This window comes from Phycodurus eques, chromosome 14 (genome assembly GCF_024500275.1).
Source record: "Phycodurus eques isolate BA_2022a chromosome 14, UOR_Pequ_1.1, whole genome shotgun sequence".
Lineage (NCBI taxonomy): Eukaryota > Metazoa > Chordata > Actinopteri > Syngnathiformes > Syngnathidae > Phycodurus > Phycodurus eques.
Genome location: NC_084538.1, coordinates 1,199,941 through 1,227,940, shown reverse-complemented (window position 1 = coordinate 1,227,940; position 28,000 = coordinate 1,199,941). Strand labels below are relative to the sequence as shown.

General features: G+C 47.6%; 2 protein-coding genes and 1 long non-coding RNA gene across 10 annotated transcripts; 1 reads left to right on the top strand and 2 right to left on the bottom strand.

Annotated features, from left to right (window-relative positions):
* Window positions 1-3: 3 nt before the first annotated feature.
* Window positions 4-9,748, bottom strand: LOC133412520 (tumor necrosis factor alpha-induced protein 2-like). Of its 3 annotated transcripts, none has more exons than XM_061695828.1 (13): window positions 9,632-9,748; window positions 8,232-8,426; window positions 7,740-8,100; window positions 4,895-5,218; window positions 3,827-3,938; window positions 3,622-3,744; window positions 2,857-2,951; window positions 2,658-2,750; window positions 2,249-2,375; window positions 2,039-2,158; window positions 1,814-1,969; window positions 1,275-1,396; window positions 4-519 (listed from the first exon to the last, which is right to left on the bottom strand). In XM_061695828.1, the coding sequence occupies exons 2-13, from the start codon at window positions 8,323-8,325 to the stop codon at window positions 378-380; spliced, it is 1,869 nt and encodes a 622-aa protein (XP_061551812.1). In that variant the 5' UTR covers window positions 8,326-8,426; window positions 9,632-9,748; the 3' UTR covers window positions 4-377. The 3 variants fall into 3 exon arrangements, with proteins under 3 accessions (XP_061551812.1, XP_061551811.1, XP_061551810.1); XM_061695827.1 differs by lacking the exon at window positions 9,632-9,748 and adding an exon at window positions 9,055-9,625 and having other exon boundaries at window positions 10-519; window positions 8,232-8,381; XM_061695826.1 differs by lacking the exon at window positions 9,632-9,748 and adding an exon at window positions 9,055-9,625 and having other exon boundaries at window positions 11-519.
* Window positions 9,099-26,943, top strand: LOC133412522 (uncharacterized). 2 transcript variants are annotated; one of them, XR_009769780.1, is made up of 3 exons: window positions 9,099-9,394; window positions 11,454-14,440; window positions 24,861-26,943. It is a non-coding gene; the product is annotated as an uncharacterized LOC133412522 (long non-coding RNA). The 2 variants fall into 2 exon arrangements; XR_009769779.1 differs by lacking the exon at window positions 24,861-26,943 and adding an exon at window positions 16,732-18,165.
* Window positions 10,565-27,957, bottom strand: exoc3l4 (exocyst complex component 3-like 4). Of its 5 annotated transcripts, XM_061695823.1 has the most exons (16): window positions 27,580-27,956; window positions 25,570-25,677; window positions 24,858-25,084; window positions 22,949-23,047; window positions 22,544-22,750; window positions 21,107-21,494; window positions 20,076-20,312; window positions 18,681-18,798; window positions 18,414-18,542; window positions 18,213-18,313; window positions 17,585-17,689; window positions 16,702-16,828; window positions 14,324-14,446; window positions 14,108-14,260; window positions 13,835-13,956; window positions 10,565-11,761 (listed from the first exon to the last, which is right to left on the bottom strand). In XM_061695823.1, exons 3-16 carry the CDS (start codon window positions 25,048-25,050, stop codon window positions 11,485-11,487), a joined length of 2,379 nt encoding a protein of 792 aa, XP_061551807.1. In that variant the 5' UTR covers window positions 25,051-25,084; window positions 25,570-25,677; window positions 27,580-27,956; the 3' UTR covers window positions 10,565-11,484. The 5 variants fall into 5 exon arrangements, with proteins under 5 accessions (XP_061551807.1, XP_061551804.1, XP_061551809.1 ...); XM_061695820.1 differs by having other exon boundaries at window positions 18,213-18,542; window positions 27,580-27,957; XM_061695825.1 differs by lacking the exon at window positions 16,702-16,828 and having other exon boundaries at window positions 18,213-18,542; window positions 27,580-27,957.
* Between the last annotated feature and the right edge of the window lie 43 nt (window positions 27,958-28,000).

The following is a 28,000-nucleotide window of genomic DNA, read 5'->3' as shown; positions in this document are numbered from 1 at the left end:
CGCATGTTGACACAAACTTGGAAAACCTGCAAAACTTGCACAGGTTAAACAAATACAACTACTGTAAAAACCCTGCATGTAAAAATGAGGTAAACTGTAAAAGTTGTGCATGTTCAAATAAAACTGCCATAAATCCCCTAACAGTTGCGCAGGTAAAAGCGCCTTAAAAAAAGACTTCTGCCCTAAACGTTGAGCTTGTTAAAATTTGACCATGCGGTACTTGTTATTATTCCCTTTATTAAACAAAATGTTCATGTTCAACCGATACAAAAATAAACTCCTGAATGTTCATAACATATAATAAAAAAAAAACCACACACACGCAGAGGATTGAGAACCACATTGAGTGCGTGGCAGATCACTATTTGGCACTGTGGCTACTTGACTACCACAAATGAGAAAAAGGGCTGCGATTGGGCGGAATTTGGGGGAATCTCCGACAGGACGGCCTTCACGTTGTTCTTGTCCTCTCTGGTGAGGTTGCTCTTCAGCTTCAGCAAAGACACCACATGCTTCTCACTGAAGGAAGGAAGGAAGGAAGGAAGGAGAAAAAAAAAAAAAAAAAAAAAAAAAAAGTTAGTGGGCCGGGCATTGATCCCATTTTATTTAGTACACGTGGTGAGCAGCTTTGGGAAAATGTCTTTAGTTTGCGGGGATAAACAAGAAGGCTACTTCTGATTATGACCTCCACCAAGGCGGTTCCAATTTTTCCCATATAAAATACGCTCATCAAAAATCCCCCATATTTCATGAGATACAAGACTTTTATATGTACACAAAAAGGTGTATTGCTCTCAAATCTGTATAAATCTGTTGGTGAGCACTTCTCCTTTGCTGAGATAATCCATGCACCTCACAAGTGTGGCATAACAAGTTGCTGATTAGACAGCACGATCATTGCACAGGTGTGCCTCAGGCTGCCCACAATAAAGGGTTAGTCTAAAATGGGTTAATAATGACTGTTTTATTATTTAAAAAAACATTTAAATTCTCAGAGGCGCATTGAGCTGAAGTCTCACGAGATTCTTACCGAGGGTAAAGTTGTGCTAACACGTGAACATTTAACTGCAAACAAGATGTTTTTTCCTGATATATTGTGCATCTTAATCTATAATTGAGATGTTAAGGGGGTAAAATCATGCTAACAAAGTGCTAATGAGGTGTGGTACTCAAGTATATTAGAGTACAGTATGTGAAATTATGGACGAGATGTTTGAAACCTCCTCGTATGTTACGGTGAGTTCCGGTTAGAGATGACATCGCTTCCCGGTTACCTGAGATCGGGGAAAGCCGTTGCCAGCGAGGCCACTTGGAACTGGATGGCAGGGAGATCCTGGAGCTTCAGGACTTCGGCGATCATGAGCAAAAGTTCCTGAAGCCACGCCTCCTTGGAGCCCTGCCAGTCCAATGACCACAAAACAAACCTTAGGGAGGATTTGATTTGTCAATATTTTTGAATCAAATTCCTGCAGATCCCAGTCAGTGTTGGACTTTCTGCTGTTGAGCAATCAGATGAGGTGATTCGTAAAAAAAAAAAAAAAAAAAATTAAACATTTTAAAAAGTTGTTTGTAAAAGTGAGTCTATTCCATGGTCAATGCCATTGCAATGCATTAACTAGCTAAATTTAATTGGTTAATTCAGTATTTACAATAACTCATTTAGTATAGGTATTCAAGCATTTTTCAATTCAATTAAGAAAAGGCAAAGAAATGAAGACATTTTTTCCAAATGTAAGGGAAAAAAACAGCTCCACTAATGGAACAAATATGACGGGACTCCTAAATGCGCACTGTGCGTGCGTGCGCGCCTCACATGTGTGATGAAGAAGTCGTGCAAAGCGCTGGCGTCGCGGTCCACGTTGTCGGCGGCCTGCTGCTGCTGCTGTTTGTCCTTCAGCCGGAGCTCTCCCTTCAGAAGCCTGCGGACGTACTCCACCGACACGTCTCGGTGCAGCTGACCGATCAGCTCCTGGAAGACAGAACGCTCCGCCGATCAGACATCTGGCCGGGCGGCATCGGGCGGCCTCGGGCGGCGCACCTGGTGACAGGACCGCGACGGTCCTTGAAGCCGAAGCATTTCGTCCTCCAGGCCGCACTGCAGCTGGTCAAGCCTCGACTTCTTCAACCACTCTTGGCTGCAAAGTTTTCGGTAGTGCGGCTGCGGTCGGTGCGGCGCGGGTCAGAGTTCAATATAGGTCGTAAATTGTGCGTACGTGTCGAGTATTGCGTGCGCACGAGCCGATGTCACCTTGAGGTTCTTGTGCACGGGGCCGAGCAGGTACTCGTGTGCGCTTTGTTTCATGTCGGTCAGCACGCTCAGGCAGCTTTGGCGAACTTCCTCCGGGAACAGGCGGCTCCTGCTCGCCAGGAAGTCCCTGCGCATGCGCACGCACGGGACGAATGAATGAATGGATGGATGGATGGATGGATGGACGCGTGAATGAAATCAGGGATGGGTGGAGGAATTGACGATTGAACGGATGGATGACTAAACGGACGGCTGCATGAATGAATGGCTGGATGAAGGGATGAGTGAATTACGGATGAATACACGGATGGACAAATGAACGGAGAGGTGAATTCATGAATGAATAGACGGCTGAACGGCTGAAAAGCTGCGTGAACAACGGAGGACCGAATGAATTTTTCAAGCTGACCTGAACTGCGCCACACAGCCGAGGTTGGCTTTGACGAAGGCCGCGCTGTTCGCTTTGTTGCGCTTGATGACGTCAGCCTGGAAAGTCCTGAACCTGCGGGGGGGGGGGGGGGGGGGGGGGGGGGGGGGGGGGCGAGCGGGGGCGGGGTCAGAGGCGCGATGCCGGTTGTCGCCGTTCGCGACAACAACTCGCGCCGTACCTGTGCAGCAAGTCCTGCAGCTGACACGTCAGATTCTGAGCCTTCTGCAGGTCGCCCACCACTTTCTCTGCCGCGCTCACCATGCCGTTTACCATCTGCAAACAAAGTGCCATCTTATATCATGCGAGTGGTTTTCATCTGATTTCATCAACGACAGTTAAGACACTTTTTGTTTTGACGCTGCCTTGGTTTTTCATGTCTTAAAAGTCTCCCATGCTGAAACAGCCACGCTTAATTAAGTCCGATTTTCCAAAAGTCAGTCAGATCCTTTCAGATTGTAGGCATTTATAGCAAAGACAATCCTTATTGACAGAACGAATGGTGGTGGCCCACTCATTTAAAAATACTTCTTGCGGAACGGCGAAGGTATAAACGGCTTTGTGAAAATGCCGCGAGTCGCACAATTGACACGTGTTGCCTAACACGTGTCAATTGTGCATTTACCATCCCAGCCGCGTGTTGTAGCTGGGATCCTAAATGATCATAAATCGCACCCCTAAATGATCCCAGCTACTCATTCAAGCCCTCGCACTCTTGCCTGTGTACAATCGGAACAACAATAAAGACTTGCAATAGTTCACAAATCACAAAACTACATTTGGGACAGCTAACAATGAAGACATTTTGCTCTTAAAAGTTTGCAAAATCTTGTAACAGGATGGAAAAATCACTGGCAATCACTCAAACAGTCCGTCAAATGAAATCGATTTTGAAAAGGGAACTCGGCGAGCCACGTCTTTATTATTCGAGTCAGGTCGGTCGCACCTGAATGATGTCGTAGGCCAGGGGACTGGCGAAGCATCCGTCCTCCCTGGGCGGCGGCCCCCCTTCGGTCCACGTCTCCCGGGCCTCGTCCAGGATGCGTCCCACGTACGTGCTCAGCTCCCTCTGAACGCGCCGCCGCCGTTACAAAGGGCTCTCGGTGCGCGAGGGACGGACGGACGGACGGACGGACGGACTGACTGACTACCTGCTGTCTGCTGAGGTATTGCTCCTCCAGAGGGGAGAGCAGATCTTCGGGCAGGAGCCCTTCAAGCGCTGGGCTGCCGATCTCACCCGCCAGCTCGACTTCTTGAAGCAATCTGATGCAGTAAGGAACGTTTGTTAAACATCACGTGGAAGTGGAGAAAATACTCAATTGCGTTTGGTGAAGCATTCCGTGTGCCCTGCGATTGGCCGGCGCCCGAAGATAGCCGGGATAGGCTCCGGCACGCCCGCGACACGTAAATAATGGGAGTTACATATATTTGATACTCGTTGAATATGATTGGTCTTTTTTGGTTTTTTAGTTCATTTCAAAGAAACAATCGTCCATTGTCTTGTATTCAGTCCGTTCTCATTTACATGTTTGGGCCTCCAAATCTATTGTAGTATTTAGGATTTTTTAATCGTTTATTTGATTTGATTGCATTATTGAAAAAAACATATTTGCCTGTACTTAGCCCATATTATTTACAAATGTCTTACTTTTGATTTGTATCATTAGGTAGATAACAAAACGCTGTATTCATATTTAATGGCACGTCCCCCATACGATTTTGTCCCTTTTTTACCTTCTAATTGCTATGCCAAAAAAATGTTTTCCTTAAATTGTATCATTTTCCAAACTAAAATATTTGTATTTATATTTCATTGTATTTTTTCCATATTGTGTTGTAAATTCCCGCCGTTCTGATTGAGCCGTCTCTTCTCGAATTCTACCTTTATTCGATGACGTGCTGATCGAGTGTCACCTACGGACTCAATCGGACGCTTCGAGGTGCCCAATTTGAAGTCGGGTTACCAAAGACGGACGGGAACGATCGCCGTCAAAATGAAGAGGCTTCACTCTCACAAATAGTGCAGTGGAGTTTGCTGTCTAAAGAAGTGCAGCCTCTAACATCAACTATGGGAAGTTGCTGTGAAATTCATGAGACTTGACGTTGCAGGGCTTTGCAAGGAGGAGATGTTGAACATCTCCTAAATTTGGAAGTGCGGAATTTCGAAAGGTCATAAATAGTTCCGTAGATGGCCCGGACGAGCCGAGCAAAAAACCGACCGCGGGTAAAAGTCGTTGACCCAGCGCAGCAGGAAGGTGCAGTCCTGGTCGTCCAGTCCGAAGTCCGCCAGCTTCCCGAGCCTGGCGCCGATGCAGCGGTGGTACCAGGCGGCGTACTGCTGGCAGATGCGGAGGTGGCCGGGGTAGCACGGCTCCACGCGCTCCAGCACCAGCAGGAGGTCGCGCCTCAGCCGCCGGCCCATGCTGTGCACGTCGGCCTGGATGGACGACTGCCCCGGGCGCAGGGCGGAGGGCGTCGGGGGGGCGTCCATGCGCTCCTCCACCAGGCTTCGCAGCGTCGTGTCGTGCGCTTCCCTCCAGCACCTGACGCACGCAAGGCATCCCGAGTTTACATTCCATTTCTAGATCTATACAGCGGCTGAAGTCAGTATCTCACACGTCACCATTTTTCTCACGACCTATATTTCCAAAAGGTGCTAGCGGCAGGAACATTTCACCCGATGTTGGGAGCAACCCGAGTAATCCATACATACAAAGAAAGTAGAACAAATTAGCTCAGAAATGACAGAGGGAAAAAGTATTGGACACACCCACTGGTATTGATTGAATACTTTGCACAAAAGCCTTTGTTTGCGATGACAGCGTCAAGGCGCCTCCTGTATGGGGAAACTCGTCGCTTGCATTGCTCTGGTGCGATTTTGGCCCATTCCCCCACACAAGAACTCTTCAAATCTTGAAGGTTCCGTAGGCTTCTTTTATGGACCTCGAGTTTCAGCTCATTCCATAGATTTTCCATTGGATTCGAGTCAGGTGATTGGCTGGGCCATTCGAGCGGCTTTATTTTTGTTCTTTGAAACCAATTGAGAGTTTTGGATCAGTACCCTGCTGAAAGGTCCACCCTCGTTTCATTTTCGTCATCCTCGTAGATGGCAGCAGAGTTTTGTCAAGAATGTCTCGGTGCGTTTTCCCATTCATCCTTCCTTCAATAATGTGACGTTTACCAGTACCATTTGCCGAAAAGCAGCCCCACAGCATCATGCTCTTCACGATCGGTTTGGTGTTTTTAGGGTGACGTGTAGTGCCATTTGTCCTCGACACGTGGTGTGCATTATGGCATCCAAACAGCTCGGTTTTGCTCTCATCCGACCGGACTATATTCTCCCGGTATTTAACGGTCTTGTCCAAATGTTGTTCAGCAAATTTTAAACGAGCTTTGGCATGCTTTTTTTCCGCCCAGCAATGGGGTCTTGCGTGGTGAGCGTGCAAACGGGCCATGGCGGCGGAGTAGGTTACTCGCCGTTTTCCTTGTGACAACACTACTCGCTAATTCGGGGACTTTTTGAAGCTCTCCACAGGCGGTCCTTGGCTCTTGGACAACTCTTCTGATTATTCTTTGCACTCCTCTGTCAGAAATCTTGCTAGGAGCACCCGATCGAGGCATATTCATGGTGGCCTGATTGGCGTTCCACTTAGGCATTATGGCCGCAACCGCGCTCACTGGAATGTTCAGCAGCTGAGATGTGCGCCTGTAACCAACGCCGCCGTTATGTTTTGCAACAATTAGTTTGCGATGGTCTTGAGACAGCTCCTCGCTCTTCCCCATCGTGAGATGCGTCCTAACTCACATCTTGCCAATGAGACCTTTTTGTAGGCCCTCAATTAGGACTGAACCAGCTGATATTCATTTGCACTGACAAGGGGCTGGATCGCTGTTTGATTATTGATCGATTTTAGGTGTTGTCCGGACTTTCCATGTCTGTTTGCACCTCGCTTTCTTTCACATTTCACATTATTACACAGAACATAATTTCTGATCTTATTTGTTCTACTTTCTTTGTATGTATGGATTACTCGGGTTGTTCCCAACAACTGGTGAAATCTTCATGTCAATAGCACCTTTGGAAATATATTTAGTGAGAAAAATGGTGACGTGTTAAATACTTATTGATATATGTATATATATATATATATATATATATATATATATGTTAGAGCGATAAAGAGAGATCAAGATAGATAGCTAGAGAGAGAGAGAAAACAATCAGTGTGAACATTTTTTTACCTCTTTAATTCAAATTAAAACTTTGACGGCACAAAAAAAAGATATATCTCTGTGCCATCTGAGTTTGAATTTGTAACGCAATTTGTTTTTAACCACCAAATTTTCAACACATTGTCTAAACCCGCAAAAATCTGTGCCAAAAAATTCCTCTTGTATTAAGAGTCAAAATCAAAATACGACAAGGTATATCTGTGCTATCTTTATTTGAATTTCTAAACTATTTTTTTCACAATCCAAAATGCGGGTGTAAAATAAATATCTTAAATTACAATCAAATCAATAAACGGTCAATGAATTTTAAAAAAATTGGGGGAAACAAAATCTGAATATAAAATTCTGAACAAAAAAAAAATCGTCTCAAATTAAAATTAAAAGTCAGACGGCACAAAAATACAGATAAGAAGATGTATCTGGGTGAGAATTACCGACACGACTCAAAAATACATTGTCTAAAGATATTCAGAATAAAAAACATCAAGGAATTCAGTGTACAAAAAAAAAAATCAAGACCTTGAATTCAAATAAAATCAATAATCAGTCCATCAATCAAAAAAAATCACTGTCAAACCAAATGCTTCTTCACCTTAACATTGCAACTCAAACGGCACAAACATACCACAAGATATATTTGAGTTGAAGTTCCTTTTTAGAAAATTCTGTGTGACCATAAAGTGATCATAAAGCTGACAAAAAAATAGGAGTAAGAAGGTTTTGGCTTGTATTCATTGGAATTGGAATTGAATACACTGACACAATGCAATATGCAACGCATTCCACTAGAAAGCCATCTGGCCCAGACATTCGCCAAACGTATTTCCCTACCTGAGCCTCCAGGGCGGCGGCGGCAGCGGCGGCATGCCCCCGCGTCGCTCCCAAATCCGGTCCTGCTCCTCCTCCAGCTGCACGAACGTCACTGCCGACCTCAGGGCCTCGACGTCCGCCGCGTCCAACGAGCTCCTGAGCGTCCGCAGCACCGCCTCCTCCAAGGCCCGCCGGTCGGCCGCCAGCGCGTCCGCGTCCTCCCGGCGCCGTCGCCCGCCTCCGCCCCCGCCCCCGCCATCGCCGTCGCCGTCGCCCCCGAAAAGGCGCTCCTCTCTGGCCAGCAGCAGTCGGCCCGCCTCGCTCAGGCGCAGCGACGAAAGGTGTTGCTCGAAGGTCAGCGGCACCGGCGGCGCCGAGGCGGCTGAAGCACAATACGCTCGGGTCATCGATCGGAGCCGGGGGTTAGCAAGCCGGGGTTCGGCTTTCAACAACCATTTGGATTTCAAGGGTTTCAAGCCCGAGCTCGAACTTTGGGTCTCGACCGCAACTCACGCTCCGCGGCGGGCTCGGCCTCTCGGGGCTCCGCGTGTCCGGCCGTCGAGGGGGCGCTGTTTCGCGTGACGTGAGCCGCGTTGACGCCCCACATCTTGGGCAACTTGAGCTTCAGCTTGTGGCCCCCCGCCTCCTTCCCGGCCGCCTTCCCTGTGAAAGGGGACCACTTGAAGCCACCGCGTTTCTGCGTGGAGTCTGACCAATCACACGACAGGACACATTTCAACGCGGGGTTGGCCAGGTGGCTCTCGGGCCAAGCTTCGAGAAGCTTCACACGAAGCCAACATCTTTGCACGTCGCAAACGTTCACGCGAACCTCTCCGCGGGGAGACCAAAGATGAGGAACAGCGCTACAATTTTGGACAAAACGAACGCTTTTGATGAAAACAAAACAAAACCACGGAGTCGTTTTGTGTGAATCGCATTAGTGTCGGCGTACATTCTGTTCTTCCACTTGGAAAATGTTTTTAATAAAGACGCCAAATCGAAAGTTAGTCGTGCTCAAATAATCACCGGCCAGGTTCCTGTCGTTTTTCAAAATAAAATCGCTGTCTTCTCACAAAAAGTGTGTGTGGGGCGGGGGGGAAAGTTGTTTTATCCGTGTTCGTTTTTGAAAATGAGTGAATAAAGCATCGTAACACCAAACTCAAGCACATCGAACAAGAAAAAAAATAATGATAATAACTTTTATGGCGTGACTCTAAGATGACAAGATTCAAATCGTGGGACTTCACCCCGTCAAACTTGACTTTTCTTCGCCACAACTTGCTTTTTAAGACGCAAAGTGCATTCGAAAGCGTGCGCGCGCGCGTGTGCGTCTCACCTGATATCATTGCCGCGTCTCTCCCACGAAACAAACACGCACGCGCTATTTAAACAGCAGCCTCAAGCCACGCCTCTCCCTTCATTCGAGGGGGAGAGGCCCCATTTGCCCAACGCGCGCCACCAGCAGGCCGCACCTGGGATAGCGAGCATTTCAACAACCCTCGAAAGTGACGTGAGAGGCGAGACGGGAGTTTATTGAGAATAGTCGACAGTCGGCAAGGTGAAATTGGGCATTAGAAGTCACGCGTTTGATACAAGACCAAATGCTCCAAGTTCCATTCTGCTGGGGAGGCTCTTCGTTGCTGTCAGACGCCGTCCTCAAATCTCCCAAATCCTGGGTCAGTTAAATTTGCAGTTGTACCCGCTGTCGTATGCTGTTGTGCAACAACTCCCCTTAATCACGGGCAAATAATTCCATTCGCCGAAATATTGCCAATTTATGACATTCGTCGCGAACAGAAACGCCTCTGGCTTTAAAAGTACTTCAAAGGTCTAAGAGTCGCGATTGACGCGATAAAAATAAACAACTAGCTGACCGATCGAACAGGCGCATTTGAATCCGCTGGCAAATTGACCTTTGCGGCTGACCGGTTCCTTCTGCGCCGAAGCATTTTGAACGAAACGGCCTTCGTCCGATGTCTCCGATCGAACTATTTTCCCCTCGTTATTGTCTTCCCAAAAACATCCGCACTTCCGATTCTACGTTCTACGACACTTCGAGAGAGTTCAAAGCGATTTGGAAAAAAAGGAAATATGCATTCCCATCTTGTGTTTCGACTTCTGACACCCTGCGACGTTCGATTTCATGGAAAAGCTTTGGCCTGGAGACGCCCCCCCCCCCCCCCCCCCCCCCCGCCCCCCCAATTGATGACAGCGAAGCTTTCGCCGCAGAAGGGAAATTCCTCCATTTGGAGGAAGGCCTTTGCAAAATGTGCCAATCTCTGCGGTGCCATTGCAAAGTGTCGCAATAGAGTTTTGCTTCCCCAAAAAGTGAGTTTACCCTCCTTGTTAAAGACGTCGCAATAAATGTTGTTGTTGTTGTTGCTCCTCAACATCCGCAAAAGGCAGCAGCGGCGCAAGCGTTTCCGCGGCGCCCCAGAAGGAAAAGTGAAAGTATTTATTCCAAACGCGCCGCCGCAAACGTCAGCTCGCGGGATTAACCCCAATTCGCCTTTGCGGGAAATCGCGCAAAGCGGACCGAAGACCCGAAGAAGCGAAAGTCCGACGATGTCTCACGCCGGAAACCGTCTTGATTCGGATGAGCACGCGCGTGCGGCGGGCCGAAGGAGGCCAAGAGGATCCCGGAAGCCCCAAAACGTTTCGTGTCAAATGAAGAGCAGATGTTGACCCACTTTTTGAGCCGCACTTGAACGCCTCTCAGGTGTTGGAAGGTTTTCGCTTTCTCTCAACTTGAATTTCCAACACCCGCTTTTCATTTTCATCTGTGCCAGAGATTTCTGCACCATCTGAGTTTGAATTTCAATTTAAGACATTTTATTTGACACCGATTTTTCCATTTTTATTTTCCCCCCAAAAAAATCTGTGTAAAAAAAATACTCATCTTAAATTGAAGTTTAAACTTCCATATAAAAAAAAATACCACAAGTTCCAACAGATTTTTTTTTTTTTTAACCATCAAAACATTCAGTGCAATACATTTCAATTCCGGTGTCCTACATATATCTTAAATTGAATTTAAGATTGCTTTTTTTTTTTTTACAATGATTATCTTGACGGTAAACAAATACAATGTTTAAAATGTCATTCAATTCAAACTACAGAATTTAGAAAAAATAAAAACAGAGACATAAACAACATATGTGGTGTTTTTGTGCCATTGGAGTTTGAATTTAAAACATTCCAAATGTTTACACTGATTATTCCAAATAAATCAGTGTAAAACATGTAACATCTTAAATTCAACTCGATTCAAAATATGACAAAATCTAACACTCCATTTTTTTTTACCATCCAAAAACTGATTGTTATCAAATTCAACGTCAAACTCAGCTGGCACAAATATAACAATAATAGTTTCGAACAGTCATTTCTTTTTTTTTAGTATTAACATTGCGTTAAAAAAGTGGAACAGATATAAATCGCGGTATTTTTGTGCCAATTGCGTTTGACCTTTTTACACTGAATTTTGAACACTACACTCATTATTATTTTGGCGATAACCAAATTCAGTGTTTTGAAATATATAGTTATATTATACAAATATATATGCATATACACACACACAATGGAAATATATTCCGTGTGAAACCTTCAGTGTAAATAATTCAATGTCCAAAATTCAAACACAAACTCAGGCGATGCAAACATACAAGATTGACCTTTTCTTTTTTTAATTTTAAGATGATTTCAAGATGTTAACATTTTGTATGTTGAAAGAAATCAGCGTTAGAAATACAAGCCAACAGATCTACTTCCATGCGGGACTACTTCCTGCAGCGGATGGGGACCTCAACTCGTCGCCGGGGAAGACGAAGCTGAAGCAGAAGACGGAGACGTCGGACAGGCAGTCGGTTCGGACGGCGGCCTCCGTGCCGCCGAACAACGACCTCTCGCGGCCGTCGTCGTCGTCGCTCGTCGCCGCCGTCGTCGTCTTCCTCAGCCGCTCGAGCCTGCGCAGGATGCGCCGATGCTCGCGACCGCACATCAGGCCGCGGAACGCCAGCACGGCGGCCAGGTGCCTGCAGCTGCGAGCGCCGCAAACGCAACACGGATGACGTCGGCAACGCAACGAACAAGAGACAACGCAGGACAACGCGGGGCAGTCGGCCGTAGACCGCAGGGGCCAAAATCTAGGGCCCGGGGGCCACGTCCGGCCCCCCGGCCACATTTTAGGTGGCCCCTAAAAGCAAAACATTTCGCGTCAACTTCCGCGGTTCTCCATGAAATCGGGACCGACATTTCACGTCGTCATATGTAATAAATAACATTCAGATATTTTTTGTTACTAAACCGCTTTGGACTGGAACTTTTGGCGAACAATTGTTGAGCAAATTCTGACTTCAAAACAAACTATCCATCAATTTGTCCCGTAAATACGACGACGAGGTGATGTAACATTCAGAACGGCCGTCTGAGGAAGAACGTACCGACGACGTGGCCTGCGGCAAAATGGAGTTTGTCACCCGCGCCGTCGGCAAGACGGGCAACGTAGGATATAGTAACAGCGGTTAGCGTCTTTTTACACCCGTACAACCGCGAACAATGTTAGCCGAAAGGTTTTGCGTACAGTTAACGAGCACTCGATTTTCATGGCAATTATTCCGATTATTTCCATTTCATCGGAACGGGAAACACAAACGAAAGAAAAAAATGCTGCCTGTCAATTTGAAAGACTTAAGGAAAGACTTGACGGAGGCGCTGCTAATTGGCTCGCCGACAGACCTTCATTGTTACCGAGTTTTAGTTTTGGTTTTCCTTCGGGTGCTCACCAGCATGAACGAAATCGTTTCTGTGCTTTCTAACAAGGTTTGCCGTTTGTCGTTCGGACGACCCGCTTTCCAACAGACGACCAATCCCCGGGCGCAGCTGCCGGGTTATACCTTTGAAATTTGGATTAGAGTGGACGGTGTACCTAATGAAGTGGCCAGAGCCGGCGAGCGTCAACGCGACCTCGACTCAACTGTCGTTTCTGCTTCTTGTTTTCATTCCTCGGCCTCGCGTCGACTCGGGCGCGTCGAGACGCGTTTCGCCAGCACTTCCTCCTCGTCTTTTGTCATGCGTTGACTGCTTCTTTTTTTTTTCTCACCCCCGTCCGTGTCTTCACTTTAGCCGTTTTGTTTTGGGTGTTGAAACTACTTCTGCTTGTTCGCGGTTCCATTTTATGTATTTTATTGTATCAATAATATTAATATAGAATACATTCTATTTGTATTCATTTTAACGTAAAAGGCAATGTCCTTTCTTGCCATAAAATGTCATTATATTATTTCATTTGACCATAAAAAGTAATGTAATCATTTTATTTAGTTACATTTTGTTTTTATGGCAAAATACATTTTTCTTATTTTATTTTGGTACATGTTATTTTATATTTTATTATTTTACTCCACCATAAAAGATCATTTTCTTATTTGATTTTCACAAAATACTATTTCCCTATTGTATTTCAATTTACTTTAATATGCCAATTTCTTTATTTTAGCATACATTAAATACAATTTCGTAGTTTTTCTATTTGACCAACCATTAACATATTATTTTATTTTACTTTATCATAGAATACGATTTCCTTCATTCATTTCATTTGACCATGTCAATGTGCTTCATGATTATTTTTTGATCGCATCATTTAAGACCAATTCCGTGTTTGATTTGATTCAATGGGATTCCATTCAATTAATTGGTGTTTAATTGTATTTGACGAGCAGCGGCGCGGCGTCCGACCGGTGAGCACGTCTGCCTCGCAAATATTCTGGGGACCGGGGTTCAATCCCCGGCCCCGCCCGTGTGGAGTTGGCACGTTCTCCGGGTACTCCGCTTTCCTCCCACATCCCAAAAACACGCGTGCTAGGTCGATTGGAGACTCTAAATTGTCCGTAGGTGTGAACGTGAGCGACATCGGTCGTTTGTTTGGATGTGCCGTGCGATTGGCCGGCGACCGGTTCAGAGTCTACCCCGCCTCCCGCCCGAAGACGGCTGGGATGGGCTCCGGCACGCCCGCGAGGATAAGCGGTTCAGAAAATGGATGGATGGATGGATGGATGTATTTGATGACATTGTTGTTGTTTATGTTTTGCGCTATATGATGCAGAAGGCACCTGAAGTCGGGGTATTGTTCCAGTAGCGGCTGCAGGTGCTCCTTGATGTGGTTTTTGTTCTCCTGGCCCACGATGTCGCTCAGGCGCTCTCCGACGGGGTCCAGCCAGTCCTCCCGCGAACCCTGACCCGGCGCCAACATTGAAAACATATATATATACACACACACACACACACACACACACACACATTTACTTATAAATATGTATAGAAACACATATACACGTGTATATACAGGTGTGGTTTTTTTTTGTTGCTGTTTTCCCAGCCGGTACCATGCGGTGGAAGACGTCCGCGAGCTTGGAGCACTGCGCTCGGATCTTGCCGGCCGCCTCGTCGTGTTTGCGGTTCTTGCACGAGTACTTGTTCTTCATCAGCTGGCCCACGTACTCCTTCAGCACGTGGTAGTGCGCCCGGCTCGCCACCTCCTGCCACAAACATCAAGTCGTCCGTCACACGGAGAGACGCGACGCCGCTCGTGGCTTTCGCACCTGGCCGTGCGGCGGCCGCGCGGCCGCGCAGTGCTGCGCCAGGAGCTCGGCGCGAGCGTAGAGGCGATCGAAGTCGTCGTCGTTCGTCAGCCACTTCCTCGTCATCATCCGCCGCAGGTACGGCTGCAAAACAAACAAACAAACAAAGCAAAGCAAAACAAAACAAATCAACACAGCTCCATTTCGTTAGCAAAAAAAAAAAACAGAAGCAGCGGAAACCTCGATTTAAGGGACTTTGGAGTTAACGGCCAGAAAATGACCCATCCCGAGTCGGTAACCGGTGAAGTGATTTGGATAAAAACCTTTCGAACATCCATCCATTTTCAGCACCGCTTATCCCGGTTAGGGTCGCGGGACGCCGGAGCCCATCCCAGCCGACTTCGGGCGAAAGGCGGACTACGCCCTGAACTGGTCGCCGGTCAGTCGCAGGGCACGTACAGACACGGACGACCGTTCGGACTCACATTCACGTCGTCACTGAGCGGGAACTGAACCCACGCTGCCCGCGCCAAAGTCAGACGAGCGGACCACGACGCCACCTTTCAAACATTTTCAAGCTTTTGAAAATGGATTTACAATCATTTTTTCACTGTACTGCGTTTTTTTTAGCCCATGAAAAAAAGCGCTTCAATTGCACGGCCGATCGGATTTCAGGAACAACCCCTCCCCCATTAGTCCATGAAATCGAAGTTCCGCCGTACATCTGGTTGAAAAACGTCCATTCGTTTAGCGTTCATGATAACATGCGCGTCTCGGATTATTGAAGACGAGGAATTGTTTTCCGACGTTTACGCATTCGAGCGCATTCGTTTCATTTGAAAAAGAACACCAGCTCGGCTGAAGACTTTCGAATCGCATTCGGTGTTCCCGAAGACGCGCACGTGACACGGCCGAAGAATTGCCTGCCGGCGTTACGGCCGCTTTCTCACGACGCTGCCGCACGCCGCGCGGAAAAGTCGGCAACGTGTAGAAAAGCACGCGAGGTGCGAGGGAGGCAACGGAGAAGTCAGAAATTGGGACATTTGGGACTTTTTTTCTTCTCGTTGGACTTCCACTTTTTCCCCACTGACAACAATCGACTCTTGGGAAACGTCCCCGCTTCTGCTTTTTTTTTCCGAAGGCCCTCCATCCGTCTGACTGCGCCGGACAGAAATCACGCGCGCTAACGCAAGGGAAGCGGGAGTCGGATTTCCCGCCAAAATAAAGACACGTGGCGCTGGCATATCGGCCTGTAAATCCCCCAAATAAATAACCGGAGATGACACTTTCACCTGAACCTTCAACAACTCAATACGATACGATTAAATGACCTACTAACTCACTCTGTCACTACCTAAAAATAAAGGACCAAATATACTAAAAATACATCTTTTTAAAAATACAGAAATAAACTAAACAAATAATGCACATTGGGGAAAACTAATGGTACGGAAAATGCATGGATGCGTTGTACTTTGACCTCCTCCTTGAACTAAAAAAGCAAAAATGAAATTCAAGGGGGAAAAAAAAAACCCATCTAAAATGTAATCAGATCCAATTATTAATTATGAATTAAATTGGACAGCTATTACAAGAAAATAAAACGAAGCTAAAATATATTTGAATTGAAATAAATGCGGAGATCCTACTTGAACTAAAGTCAAATACAACCAAATTAAAGAATGTAAAACCCAAAAATGCAATAAAAACAGCGAAGAAAAAAAAAACAGACAAATTCAATCAAAACTAAAGTAATATTATCATTTAATTCAAAACATACTGTACACTGCAAAAGTACAAAAATAAAATATACATCGATAAAAACAAGCAAAAACATTTCAAATAAAATAAATTCATAGGTCACTTCGACGTCCTTGTACTAAAAAAAAGAAATTAAATGATTCAATTCAATAGAAGGATATTGCAAATAGCCAGCACGTCGCTCGACCGGTTAACACGTCTGCCTCGCAGTTGCGAGGTTGCGGGTTCAAATCCCGGCCCCGCCCGTGTGGAGTTTGCACATTCTCCCCGCGCCTGCGTGGCTTTTCTCCGGGTACGCCGCTTTCCTCGCACATCCCCAAAAACACGCGTCCTAGGTTCATGGAAGACTCTAAATTGCCCGTAGGTGTGAATGTGAATGCCGACGGCTTGTTTGTTTGTATGTGCCCTGCGATTGGCTGGCGACCGGTTCAGGGCGTACCCCGCCCGAAGACGGCTGGGATGGGCGCCAGCATGCCCGCGACCCGCGTGAGGAGAAGCGCTACAGAAAATGGAGGGATGGATATTGCAAATCGTTTTTCATTTCCCTCACTCCTGCTCCCTACGAAAAAGAAAATGATATACACGACAAAAAGAATCATTTCATAGAATTAATAAAATAGTGTCAAATGCTACTTGACCTTGACGTCCTCCTCGAATTGCTCTCGCAGGCCGTCGCGGAGGGCGAGCACGAGCCGCGACACCTCCTCGCCGAGCGCCGCCACCGCGAGCGGGCTGGAGCGCCGGTACGACTCCTCGGTGTGGACGCTGGCGGAGGCGACACGCACAAACACTTTTCGTCGCCGTGCGTGCTGTTCACCGCTCAAACAAGACATGAAAGGGGGGCGCAAGGTGGGCAAGGTGGGCAAAAAAAACCCTGACGGATTAAGTGCTCAAATGGCAAGGAAAAGTCAAACATGTACGCGTCAAAAATGAATCGACTCTTTTGTTTCACCAAAATGACAGAAAGGTCAAGCAAAAGTGACCCCGCTTGTGGAAGAGTGACCAAAACTGCAATTCCTTAAAAGTCATGAATCAATACACACAAATGAAAATGGCCTCATGTCACAAACATGTTTTCGGAGGAATATGAAAATATTACAACTTTCCATTTGAAACGTTTTGAAGACTAACAACCAAATTGCAAAAAACTTTGCAAAAAACGCGTTGACTTTAATTGGGCTCATTTTTGATTGGAAGGTCGTGCATGCGAGGGTTAAAGGGTTCAAACAAAATCCAAATAACGAGCGTTGGCCACCGAGAGCCCCTCTTTCAAATCAAGGAAAACATCAGCAGCGTGCCTCCTGCTGGAACTCCAATATAAAAAAGGACAACAATTCGCATCTCGACCGACTCTATGATCGGAAATTCATTCAAACGAATCAATCAATCCGTCGCATATTGCACCTTCACCTCCTCCTCCTCCTTCAACTCAAAGAAAATGCAACTCAAACTGAAAGGTACTGCGAAGGACATTTGCCGTACAATGAACTTCGAAGACACATTGACGGAAAAATGACGCACCGTAAGGCGCTGAAGCAGTTGACGTAGGCGACGCGGTACTCGCTCCACAGCGGATCGTCGGCTCGCGCGGACGAGCGGCGGCGGCGGCGGAACTCGTCTTCGAACCTGCGCAACATCGTTTCCGTAAGTAAAACAATTAACAACATCAATGAAACAATTCAAACATTGCGTAAAAACGATCGCACAACACTCAAGGGAGAGCTCAGGAGCTCTTGAACTGCAAAAAGGAATCACGGTAAAAAAACGAAAACTACAATCGAGGATTGAAAACAAGTGAAAATCTATGAATGAAAAATAGAATACAATACAATGCATTGAAAATGCATCGCTCGCGCAAATCCCCAAAGAAATATAAGAAGAAAAGAAAGACGAAAATATCACGCGGAAAAGAAGAAATAATAACGCATTCGTTGAAATGAACTCAAAGATGTTTCGAAGCAATCCAATTTCAAATGAAATATTCTGACGGATGAAACACAGATTTGCGCTCTTCGGTATCGTTGGCGTGACGTTGCCGCGGCGACCCTTTCCGCAGCAGTTGCCGCGGCGTCTTCTGCTTTTGGCAGATTTTCTCCCGAGAAATCGAATCGCGCTTCGATTCAAGAAGAAGAAGACTCGAGAACTCAACCTCTTGGGGAAACCCTTCAGCTCTCCCAGGCACGAAGCGATCACGTCTCGTTCCAGCTCGCCGTCGACGTGCGCGGCGTTGACCGCGTTCCCTCTCACTTTCTGTTCGCACACACGCGCGCCAACACACACACACACACACGCGCGCCAGAGTCTGTCGCCGCAACCGTCGACGCCCAAGAGTCGCTCGTCGGTGTCTGACCGTGCAGATGTCCACGTGGAAGACGGAGGTGAACAAGCGGTCGGCGTCCGTGTCGGGACGCTTCCCGACGCTCCACATCTCCTCGTTCTCCAGCTCCAGCAGGCGGTCCAGAGACGCTCTCAGGTCCTCCTGGGACGGTTGGAAAAAAGGAAAAGAAAAGCAGAACAAAAAAAAAAAAAAGCAGGGGCGTCAAACTCATTTGAGATTTGCGGATCAGCTCGACGATCCGTGAATTCCATCACTTGGCCGCAGCGCGCGGCGGTTGACCTTGACAGTGTCGCAGAACTTGGTTCTGAGCCTCCGCAGGAAGTCGTCGTCCACGCGCAGGTCGGCGTCGGCCGCGCTCATGTCGGGCTCGAGGGCGGCGCTGCCCATGATCCTCTCGCTGGCGAGCACACAATTGGCAATCGAGCGCGCACAATGACTTTACAAGCAGATGTCGGGAATGTCGAACAAGTTCTGAGATGGCGTCGGTTTATTTTCCGCCTTTTTTGCAAACGGCGTTCCGAGCGGACTCGGCGCTCCGGATTCCTCTTCTTCTTCTTCTTCTTCTTCTTCTTCGTCGGGAAACATTTCCCAACATTCCTGCTCTCTGACATCAACTCCCGTTCCATAAATTTGTCTGTCTGCTTCTTTTAGGAATGTAGAAATGTTTCACGTTACCGAAGGCAACGGAATATTGTCCGCACTCGCAGGCCGCTTCATTAGGTACGACACGCGATAAAAGATCCAAATAATGCTCGCTTTTGACACCTTTTGACGCTGAATATCACGTGCGTGTAATATACATATACGCAAGCTATTTTGAGCTTCTCATGTCGTCAAATAGCGTAACGAAAATGAAAAATTCATCGTAATAAAAAACAGCGCCGCTTGTACGCAAGGTCGCAAGATGTCAGAGCACAATTTTCACTTGAGTTGATTTCCGAAAATCTCCCATAAACAGAACGCTGGCTTGGAAGCTGCATTTCACGTAACACGGTGGGGACCCCCCGCACATTCCCATTTTGTACTCGTCTTTCGGGGGACCTGATCCCACACTTATTTGTGGAAATCCCCGGTCATTTGGGTTTGATCTTTGCCATCATTTGAAAACCCAACAAAACACCCAAGAGTAGCTGCATCCAATCCTAACGATGCACATGAAGACTGTGACAGGAAACTCAGATTGAACAGTAGAAATACATCAAATCAAGCGTAATCCATTAAATATGTCTTCATTTGACCCTTTGATGCAATTGTAATAATACCTACCCAAATAGGCCCTTCTTCTAAGTGATGAAAAAGGTTTGAAGAAGAGTCCGATTCTATTAGGACTAGACTAGCGAACGTGCCGCCGATAGCCAAAATTGAGAGTGCCCATCCTAAAAGTGTTAGAATGGCCGATAAATGCGCTACTTTTGTCTGAAAGAACAAAGCAACTCATTTCAACATAGTTCTTTTGCGCTAAGAGGCCACAAGATGGTAGTATAGCACAACTTTTGTCTAAATGGCTCCCAAATTCACTTCAACATAGTTTCTTGGCACCAGGATGCCACAAGACGGCAGCAAAGCACTGAGATACAAGCTAATATTTTCCACCGGAGGGCGGCGGCGGACTTCACCACACGGGGGCCAATGGCAAACGCGATCGTGCGGCGGGACGACGGCGCGTTCACTGACCCGCGGTAGCGGCGTACGGTCCAGTCCAGCAGGGCGTAGAGGTCCTTGAGCCGCGTGGCGCGGCCCTCCAGGGTGCGCAGGTGCCGACCGACGGCGGCGTGGTAGGCGCGCACGTAAGTGGCGAAGACCCGGAAGCTGGGCGGGTAGGAGCGCCGCAGCTCGTTCTTCGCCTTCTCCAGATCCTCCAGCAACGCCTTGCCCAGGAGGCCCAGGTGGACCGCCAGCCACGAGGCGTTACTGGCGGGAGGTCACATCGCCGTCAGACGAAAATCAACAAACATTCGTACGGTCTCGGTCACTCGCACGCAAAGAATATTTACGCCTGGAAAAGTTCAATGAACGACAACAGCCAATGAAATAATGACGCGCTTACATACACTGTGTATAGCCGACCCCCGCATACTCGCGCTTCAGCACCCGCGGACTCACCGGTCAAAGGTTTTTGGTTGTTAGCTAGTTTGCATTTTTTGTCAGACTTTGCCAGTGGTTTTTTTTTTTTTTTTTTTTTTATTTCTTCATTTTTTTTGCTTCTTTTTTTGGGGGGTAACCAACCCCAAAAACGCTTATTGGTGGTTTCACCCAGTTTATTCAAGAATGTTTTTAGTTTAAAACAAATAAAAATAAAAGAATATTATTTCCCCCCCCCCAATCGGATTATAGCGGGCGTCTATTATTTGCGGATTTTCCCCACTCCCCCATTTCCCCCCCGCCCACTGTATCTCGGTACGTCCAAATATGCTCAATTTGACATTTTTTCACAAATCCAATGATTTTGTATATATTAATCTGTGAAACCGTCGGACAAGTGTGGTCAAACTCCGCCTCTCTCCTCACTCTGCGGGAGACGCGCGGCATTTTGTCGCCTCAAGATCAAAGGATCTGGATGTTTTTAGGCAAAAAGGAGTCCGGTTAGAAGGGAGACGAAAAACAATTCCCGGCTGGAGTACGGGCTAACCTTAGCTTCCCGTCAACTCTGATCATTAGCGTGAGCGCATCAGGATCGCCTCTGAAACGGGCAAATGTATTCCTACCCGTCGTTGCTGGGCTCCAGGTGGACGCCCTCCACCTTGTCCCGGGCGCCCCGATCCACGGCCTCCCTCCACGCGTCCATCCAGCTCCCCTGGAGACCGCCGGGTTCCCGGGCCCGCTTGTCCTCCTCCTGGACGATGCGGGCCACGTGCACCAGGAGGCCCTCGTTCCTGGCGGGTAAAGAGACGGAGGTGCGCACGATGGAAGCCATCTTCAGGCGCAGGTCGGCGTAGAGGAGACTCAGGTCCTTCTCCTTCTTGGCCAGCTCCACGGGCGAGTCCTCCTGGGCGAGGCGCAGACGCTCCCGCTGGAACTCCGCCCGCAGAGCCAGAAGGTGGAGGTGCGCCTCCTCCAGGACCTCCATCTCGATCAGCTTGTTGATCTGCATCACTGCGAACGGGCACAGGCCGGTTACCTCCTCCGACGACTTGAAGGCTGTGACTTTGGTTGTATATTACAAGATCGGCTCCGTCAGTTTGTTGAGCTGCATCACTACAAACAAAAACTCTGTTAGCTCCACCAAGGAGTTGAAGGTTCACCTATCCGCATCGTTGGGGGTTATGACCCGCGAAAAACCGTTCTGATTGTGATTCGGACCAAATGTGCAGTGTGCATGCGGGGCCACAAGATGTCAAAAATCAAATCGGCATCCGATCCAGATTAGCCGACGTAACAAGATCCTACGTAAACGAATGTGAAGTATCTTCGCAGGATCACATGCTGTCATGTCCAACTAAAGCTTTCATCTGGATCTGATCCAGATTTGCGGATGCAATAAGATTTGACATAAACGAACGACTGAACCAATCCCAAGACATTTGACAGAAACATACTGTGTGTGTGTTGCTTTGATTTGATTTGAAGTGATTCCAAATGTGTCATCCGGATCAGATGCAGATTAATCCGGATTGCACATTACAGCAATTTACGACATCACCGTGGATCAGAATGCAGGCTGATGCAATAACCTTCAAACGTTAAAGCACATCGCCGGAAGCGCCGTCGTCGGCGCATTTTGGAGACGGCAATCGGGACGAATGTTTTCAAAACACAGAGAACGCAGACATGCAGGACGGAGGACGGAACGCGTGCCTTTCGACGTCTTTCCGAAAGAAAAAAAAACAAAACAAAAAAACACACACACACAGACGTGACCTAGCTGGGTGCCGTGAGAAAGACGCAGACATATAAATGTTGGAACCTCTGTGTGAAATAAATGCGCGACGGTTGCTGGGTTGCGTGTGAAAGACAGGCAAAGAAATGCCCGACCTTTTTCATGGTTTTTACGTGACAGGCACGTGTGACTCAATGCCAGATGTTCACGGCGTTGTGTGTGAAAAACAACTTTGGCCTCTTGACCTCCTTGTGATTCTTCGAGGATTCTTGCGATAGCGATATGTCCCATTGGCCTCGAACACGGCGTTGTGTCGCAATCTTACCCGACAGAGGGATGCGCGGCAATTCCGGCAGCGTGTACGTTTCCTCCATCTCCTCCCAGGCTTCCCCCTCCTCCCCCTCCTCCTCGGCCTCATCCCGGACGGCGAGGAAGGCGTCCTGCGGTTTGTCCTTCTTGGAGCCGAACCTCAGGCTGCGACGAATGGACGCGCCTTTCTTCAGGAGAGAGTCCAGTCGAGCCACGTTTGGTTCTGAGGGGAGGAGGAAGACGGAAAGAGAAAAAAACGGACTGGTTTTGGAGTCTTGCGTTAAGCTAATTCAAACCTCCACACAGGAAGGCTTGCGCCTCGAACACAGAACCTCAGAACTGCGAGGCCACTAGCACATCGTGCTGCCGTATTAAAAAGTCAATTTTCTATAATATTGCCCCATTTGGTTTTTTTCATCACCTGTCCTCGAACGCATCACGGGTCGGCCTTTCTGCGACTCGTCGTCGTGGTCTTCGGTGTGGAAGAGCACCGCCACGCTCCTCAGCGGCGACGTGACGCCTGACGAGACAACGAGAAAGCGACCGGTTGGCGCACGTCCGTCAGGCGACCCGCTCGGGAATGCGTGGATGAAAAAGGCTCAGATTGCCTTCAGTGACAAAGAAAAGCAGGAAACCAAAAAGGCAGGGGAGCAAATCTTACGATATGGGAACACTTTCTGACAAATAAAAAGTCCAACTCAAGAAGAAAGCAAAGAAAGATATCAGTGGAGTCCCGGTGGACGAGAGGGTAGCCTCCCTCCGCCTTCGGGCGGGGGGACGGGTCCTGACTGTTGTTCGCGCCTATGCGCCAAACAGCAGTTCACCCTTTTCGGAGTCCTCGGAGGCGGTGCCGGAGAGCGCTCCCGCTGGGGACTCCGTCGTTCTGCTGGGGGACTTCAATGCTCACGTGGGCCATGACAGTGAGACCTGGAAGGGCGCGATTGGGAGGAACGGCCCCCCCGATCAGAACCCGAGCGGTGTTCTGTTATTGGACTTCTGTGCTCGTCACGAATTGTCCATAACGAACATCATGTTCAAGCATAAGGGTGTCCACACGTGCACTTGGCACTAGGACTCCCTAGGTCGCAGTTCGACGATCGACTTTGCGGTCGTGTCGTCGGACTCGCGGCCGCATGTCTCGGACGCTCGGGTGAAGAGAGGGGCGGAGCTGTCGACCGATCACCACCTGGTGGTGAGTCGGCTCCGACGGAAGATGCCGGTCCGACGTGGCGGGCCCAAACGTATTGTGAGGGTCTGCTGGGAACGTCTGGCGGAATCCCCTGTCAGAAGGAGTTTCAACTCCCACCTCCGACAGAACTTTGCTCACGTTCCGGGGGAGGGCGGGGGACATCGAGTCAGAGTGGACCGTGTTCCGCGCCTCCGTTGCTGACCGGAGCTGTGGCCGTAAGGTGGTCGGTGCCTGTCGTGGCGGCAATCCCCGAACCCGTTGGCGGACACCAACGGTGAGGGACGCCGTCAAGCTGAAGAAGGAGTCCTATCGGGCCTTTTTGGCCTGCGGGACTCCCGAGGCAGCCGACGGGTACCGGCCGGCCGAGCGAAATTCGGCTTTGGTGGTCGCTGAACCAAAAACTCGGGCACGGGAGGAGTTCGGTGAGGCCACGGAGAACGACTTCTGGACGGCTTCGAAGAAATTCTGGTCTACCATCCGGCGTCTCAGGAGAGGAAAGCGGTGCACTACCAACACTGTGTATAGCGGGGATGGGGCGCTGCTGACCTCGACTCGGGACGTTGTGAGCCGGTGGGGAGAATACTTCGAAGACCTCCTCAATTCCACCGACTCGCCTTCCCATGAGGGAGCAGATCTGGGTTCTCTGAGGTCACGAGGTGGTGACAAAAGCTCCTCGGTGGCAGGGGGGGGGGTGAGATTCGCCCGGAGTTCCTCAAGGCCCTGGATGTTGCGGGGCTGGCCTGGTTGACACGCCTCTGCAACATCGCGTGGACATCGGGCACAGTGCCTCTGGATTGGCAGACTGGGGTGGTGTGTTCCGACTACAGGGGGATCCCACTCCTCAGCCTCCCTGGTAAGGTCTATTCAGGGGCGCTGGAGAGGAGGGTCCGTCGGGAAGTCGAATCTCAGATTCAGGAGGAGCGGTGTGGTTTTCGTCCTGGCCGTGGAACAGTGGACCGGCTCTGCGCCCTCGGCGGGGTCCTCGACAGTGCGTGGGGGTTCGCCCAACCGGTCTACGTGTGTTTTGTGGACTTGGAGTAGGCGTTCGACCGTGTCCCTCGGGGAGTCCTGTGGGGGGTGCTTCGGGAGTATGGTGTTTTTGTGCAAATGCAACCGCGATGACTCGTATCTTTGTACTCACCAGGAGAATGTGGAGCTTTGGATGGCGTCGACGGTGACTGGTTCTTGGACCCTCTGGACCCCGGCGTGAGCGGACTTTTCTGGGCCACCGGCCGGATACCGTTTCGGAAAGTCTCCAGCACCCCCGAAGTCTTCTTGGTGGTGTCCTCGTCCTCGTGCTGGATTTGTGAGCTGGTATCCATTACTTGGGGCATGTGCGCGTCGCGTCAACAGTGAGCTGCGAGCACGCTGAGTAGAGGAGCCAAAAATTGTATTTAAGGAAGAGTATTATTACCTTAGAATATAATGACTCAACTAAAAGTAAAACAGGGTCCTCCAAACAATTACTTGCGTGACCATGAGTAAGTAGTTAGTGAAGTAACTACTCGAGTACTGAGTAACTGGTGAGGTGCGGCGGGCGGGTGGGTGGAGATGTCAAAAATTGTACGCATGTAAGAGCGCTTATACGTTAGAAAAATAAGACTCGAGTTCAAGTAAAAAGTCGTCCTGCAATTCTTACTTGAATAAGAGGAAGGAGACAACTCAGGTATTGGGTAACTCCTAAGTCATTTCTGATTCTTTTTTTGAACCAGAGCATGAACGTAAAATAGACAAAAATATTCATAGAAATGTGCAAATTTAGATATTGTCCAACAATATGGCTTTAGCTAAAAAAAAAAAAGACATGAAATCCCAGAAATGACGGCAAACTCAGCCACACAGAATGGTCTTACATGAACTTTCTTCAAGTTTGAAGCGGAGTTCTCGTAGGCTGAAATGTGGACACTTTTAGGCTGTGCGGTCGAGACTCGCGCTAAGGTCACGTGACTGCCTGGCTCCATCTGATTGGTGAAATGGAGTCAAAGGTCAATCGGGCTTATGTTGGATTGGTGGAACCCAGTCCTTTGACAGAGCCTAAGGTAGATGTCTTTCTTAGACATCTACCTTATGTAGATCTACCTCTTTATGTAGATCTACCTCTTTCTTAGACATCTACCTTATGTCTTTCTTTCCTCTTATGGTTCCTCAGTAAACATGTGAAATATGAATTCAAACGGTCCACGCATTCCTGAGTTGCAGACGTTTTTGTGCCGAGAGGCCCAAACTCAGCTCGCTGGAACTTCTCCAGCTTATCCCCGCCACGAGCCAAGATCTCCGCCTACCTCTGCGCTCCTGAGCCAGCGCTGTCGACATACCAAACACCGGTCAGAGGGAAGGGGGCGCTCTTATCCAAATATGGACACTAAACTGGGTCAAACGCAAGTAGCTGTCAGAGGGGCCTTTTCTGGACACTCAAATGTGACAAATGTGTTGTTGTTTTTTTTTGTGTAGTTTTTTATGAACTTGACACTTTTCCACTAAGTCCACGTTAGAGAGTCATTCTATGGAGGTCGAAATTAGTAGGCCCTCTAAATAAATGTATCGCAGTGATTGTAACGTGTTACTAACCACCCGTGTCTTCTCTTCTCCACTCCAGTGGGAAAACTCTGCCACCTTTTCCTCATAACGCGCCAACGAGTTTGTCTCGCTACCTTCCTTCCGAATAAACGAAGTCTGCAAACGCGCAGTCAGGTGCCGGCGCACTTTAAAACCGCGAGCAGCCGTGAGCCCTAAACAAATTTGAAGATGAATTGCGTCATTTTCTTGGAGGTTAGCTTGCTACATTTTGCTGGTGGCTAGCTTCAGTGTACTCAAGCTTCATTTCGTGTGGAATTACCTGAAGCTCAACTCACTATTAGCATTTTCCAAACACTGGTAAAGGTCGTCTTTTTGTGTGTGTGCTTACACACAACATGGCTGACGCATTTGTACGGTTGCCACGGAAACGTCGGTGAGGGCACATCATCAGGGCGAGTCCATTGAAAAATGTCAATGTCATCAATGTGAAAGTTTCATTCAACGAATGAAAAATAGATTTCGTCATTTTCATCCATCAAGTTTCTTCCATTAAAACGAATGCGACAGAAGTCTCAGTCTTGCATGGTTAATAATAATATATTGAATCATAGATGGCGGTGATATTATATACAACAGTTGGATTTTATTAAATTCTTATACATATGTATTGTATTCAATATAAAACGATTTAGATGAATAATTAATACATTGATTTTATTATGTTTATGACAAGTGATGTTTTTATTTTTTCAGAATTTTTGAGTAGTATTATGATTTATTTACCCTTTTCTATATATTTTTGTTAAATTTGGTATAGCACATAGCACACACATATATATATATATAGAGAGAGAGAGAGAGAGAGAGAGACATTACTACATTATTTGACATTTGTTAAGTATTATATACTATTTTATGCATACATTTTTAAAAATACTTGTATATTGTTTTTTTTTTTAGAAAGCAAAAAGACATTACAGGGAACAAAGACATTTTTTTTCACGTCAATTCAATTAAATGAGTAAACTATTTTGTTGGGAGTTTAAGGTACAAAAAAAAAAACCAACAACTTTACTCTGCAAACAATAATGATGATAATAATAATAAAAAACACAACATAGGAGCCTTTTCCGAAACATAATTTCAGTATTCAAGTTTATGATTTGTACAAAATGTCTTTTATTTCCTCTACAAACACAAAGTAATGGTTTAAAATAAGGCAGTGTAACCACCACCTGATCACAAGAGCTTTAACGGTCATAAAGTGACGCTAAATAACTGAAAACGAAGCAAATGTTGGTTTCAACAATTCGAACGACATTTCTGACCTTGGCGAAAGTGCTTACCTGCTCGTCAGGTAGGACAACAACTCGCTTTCTTGCTTGCTTTCATTTGTCAACGTGTCGAATCACAATGCATCCAACAGTTGAAAAGAAAGAAAGAAAGAAAGAAAGGAAGAAAGAAAGAAAGGAAGGAAGGGGAAAAAAACCCAGGAATGACAATGGAAAGAGTGCCAAAGAACTGCCAACGGACACCTTCGTGCCTCCTGTTAATTATTACACGCGCACGCGCACTCGCACGCACCCACGCACGCACGCACACACGCCGTGTAAAAGTCACTCTAAAGTACTTTGATTTATATCCAATTGGCGTTTCGAGACTTTTTTTCCTGCCCTTTTCCCCTCAGCTGGAATGTAGCGTTAAAAAGCGAGCGGCTGTGCTGCCATCACGTACCCTCGGAAATCTCAAGGTCATAACTCACTGAAG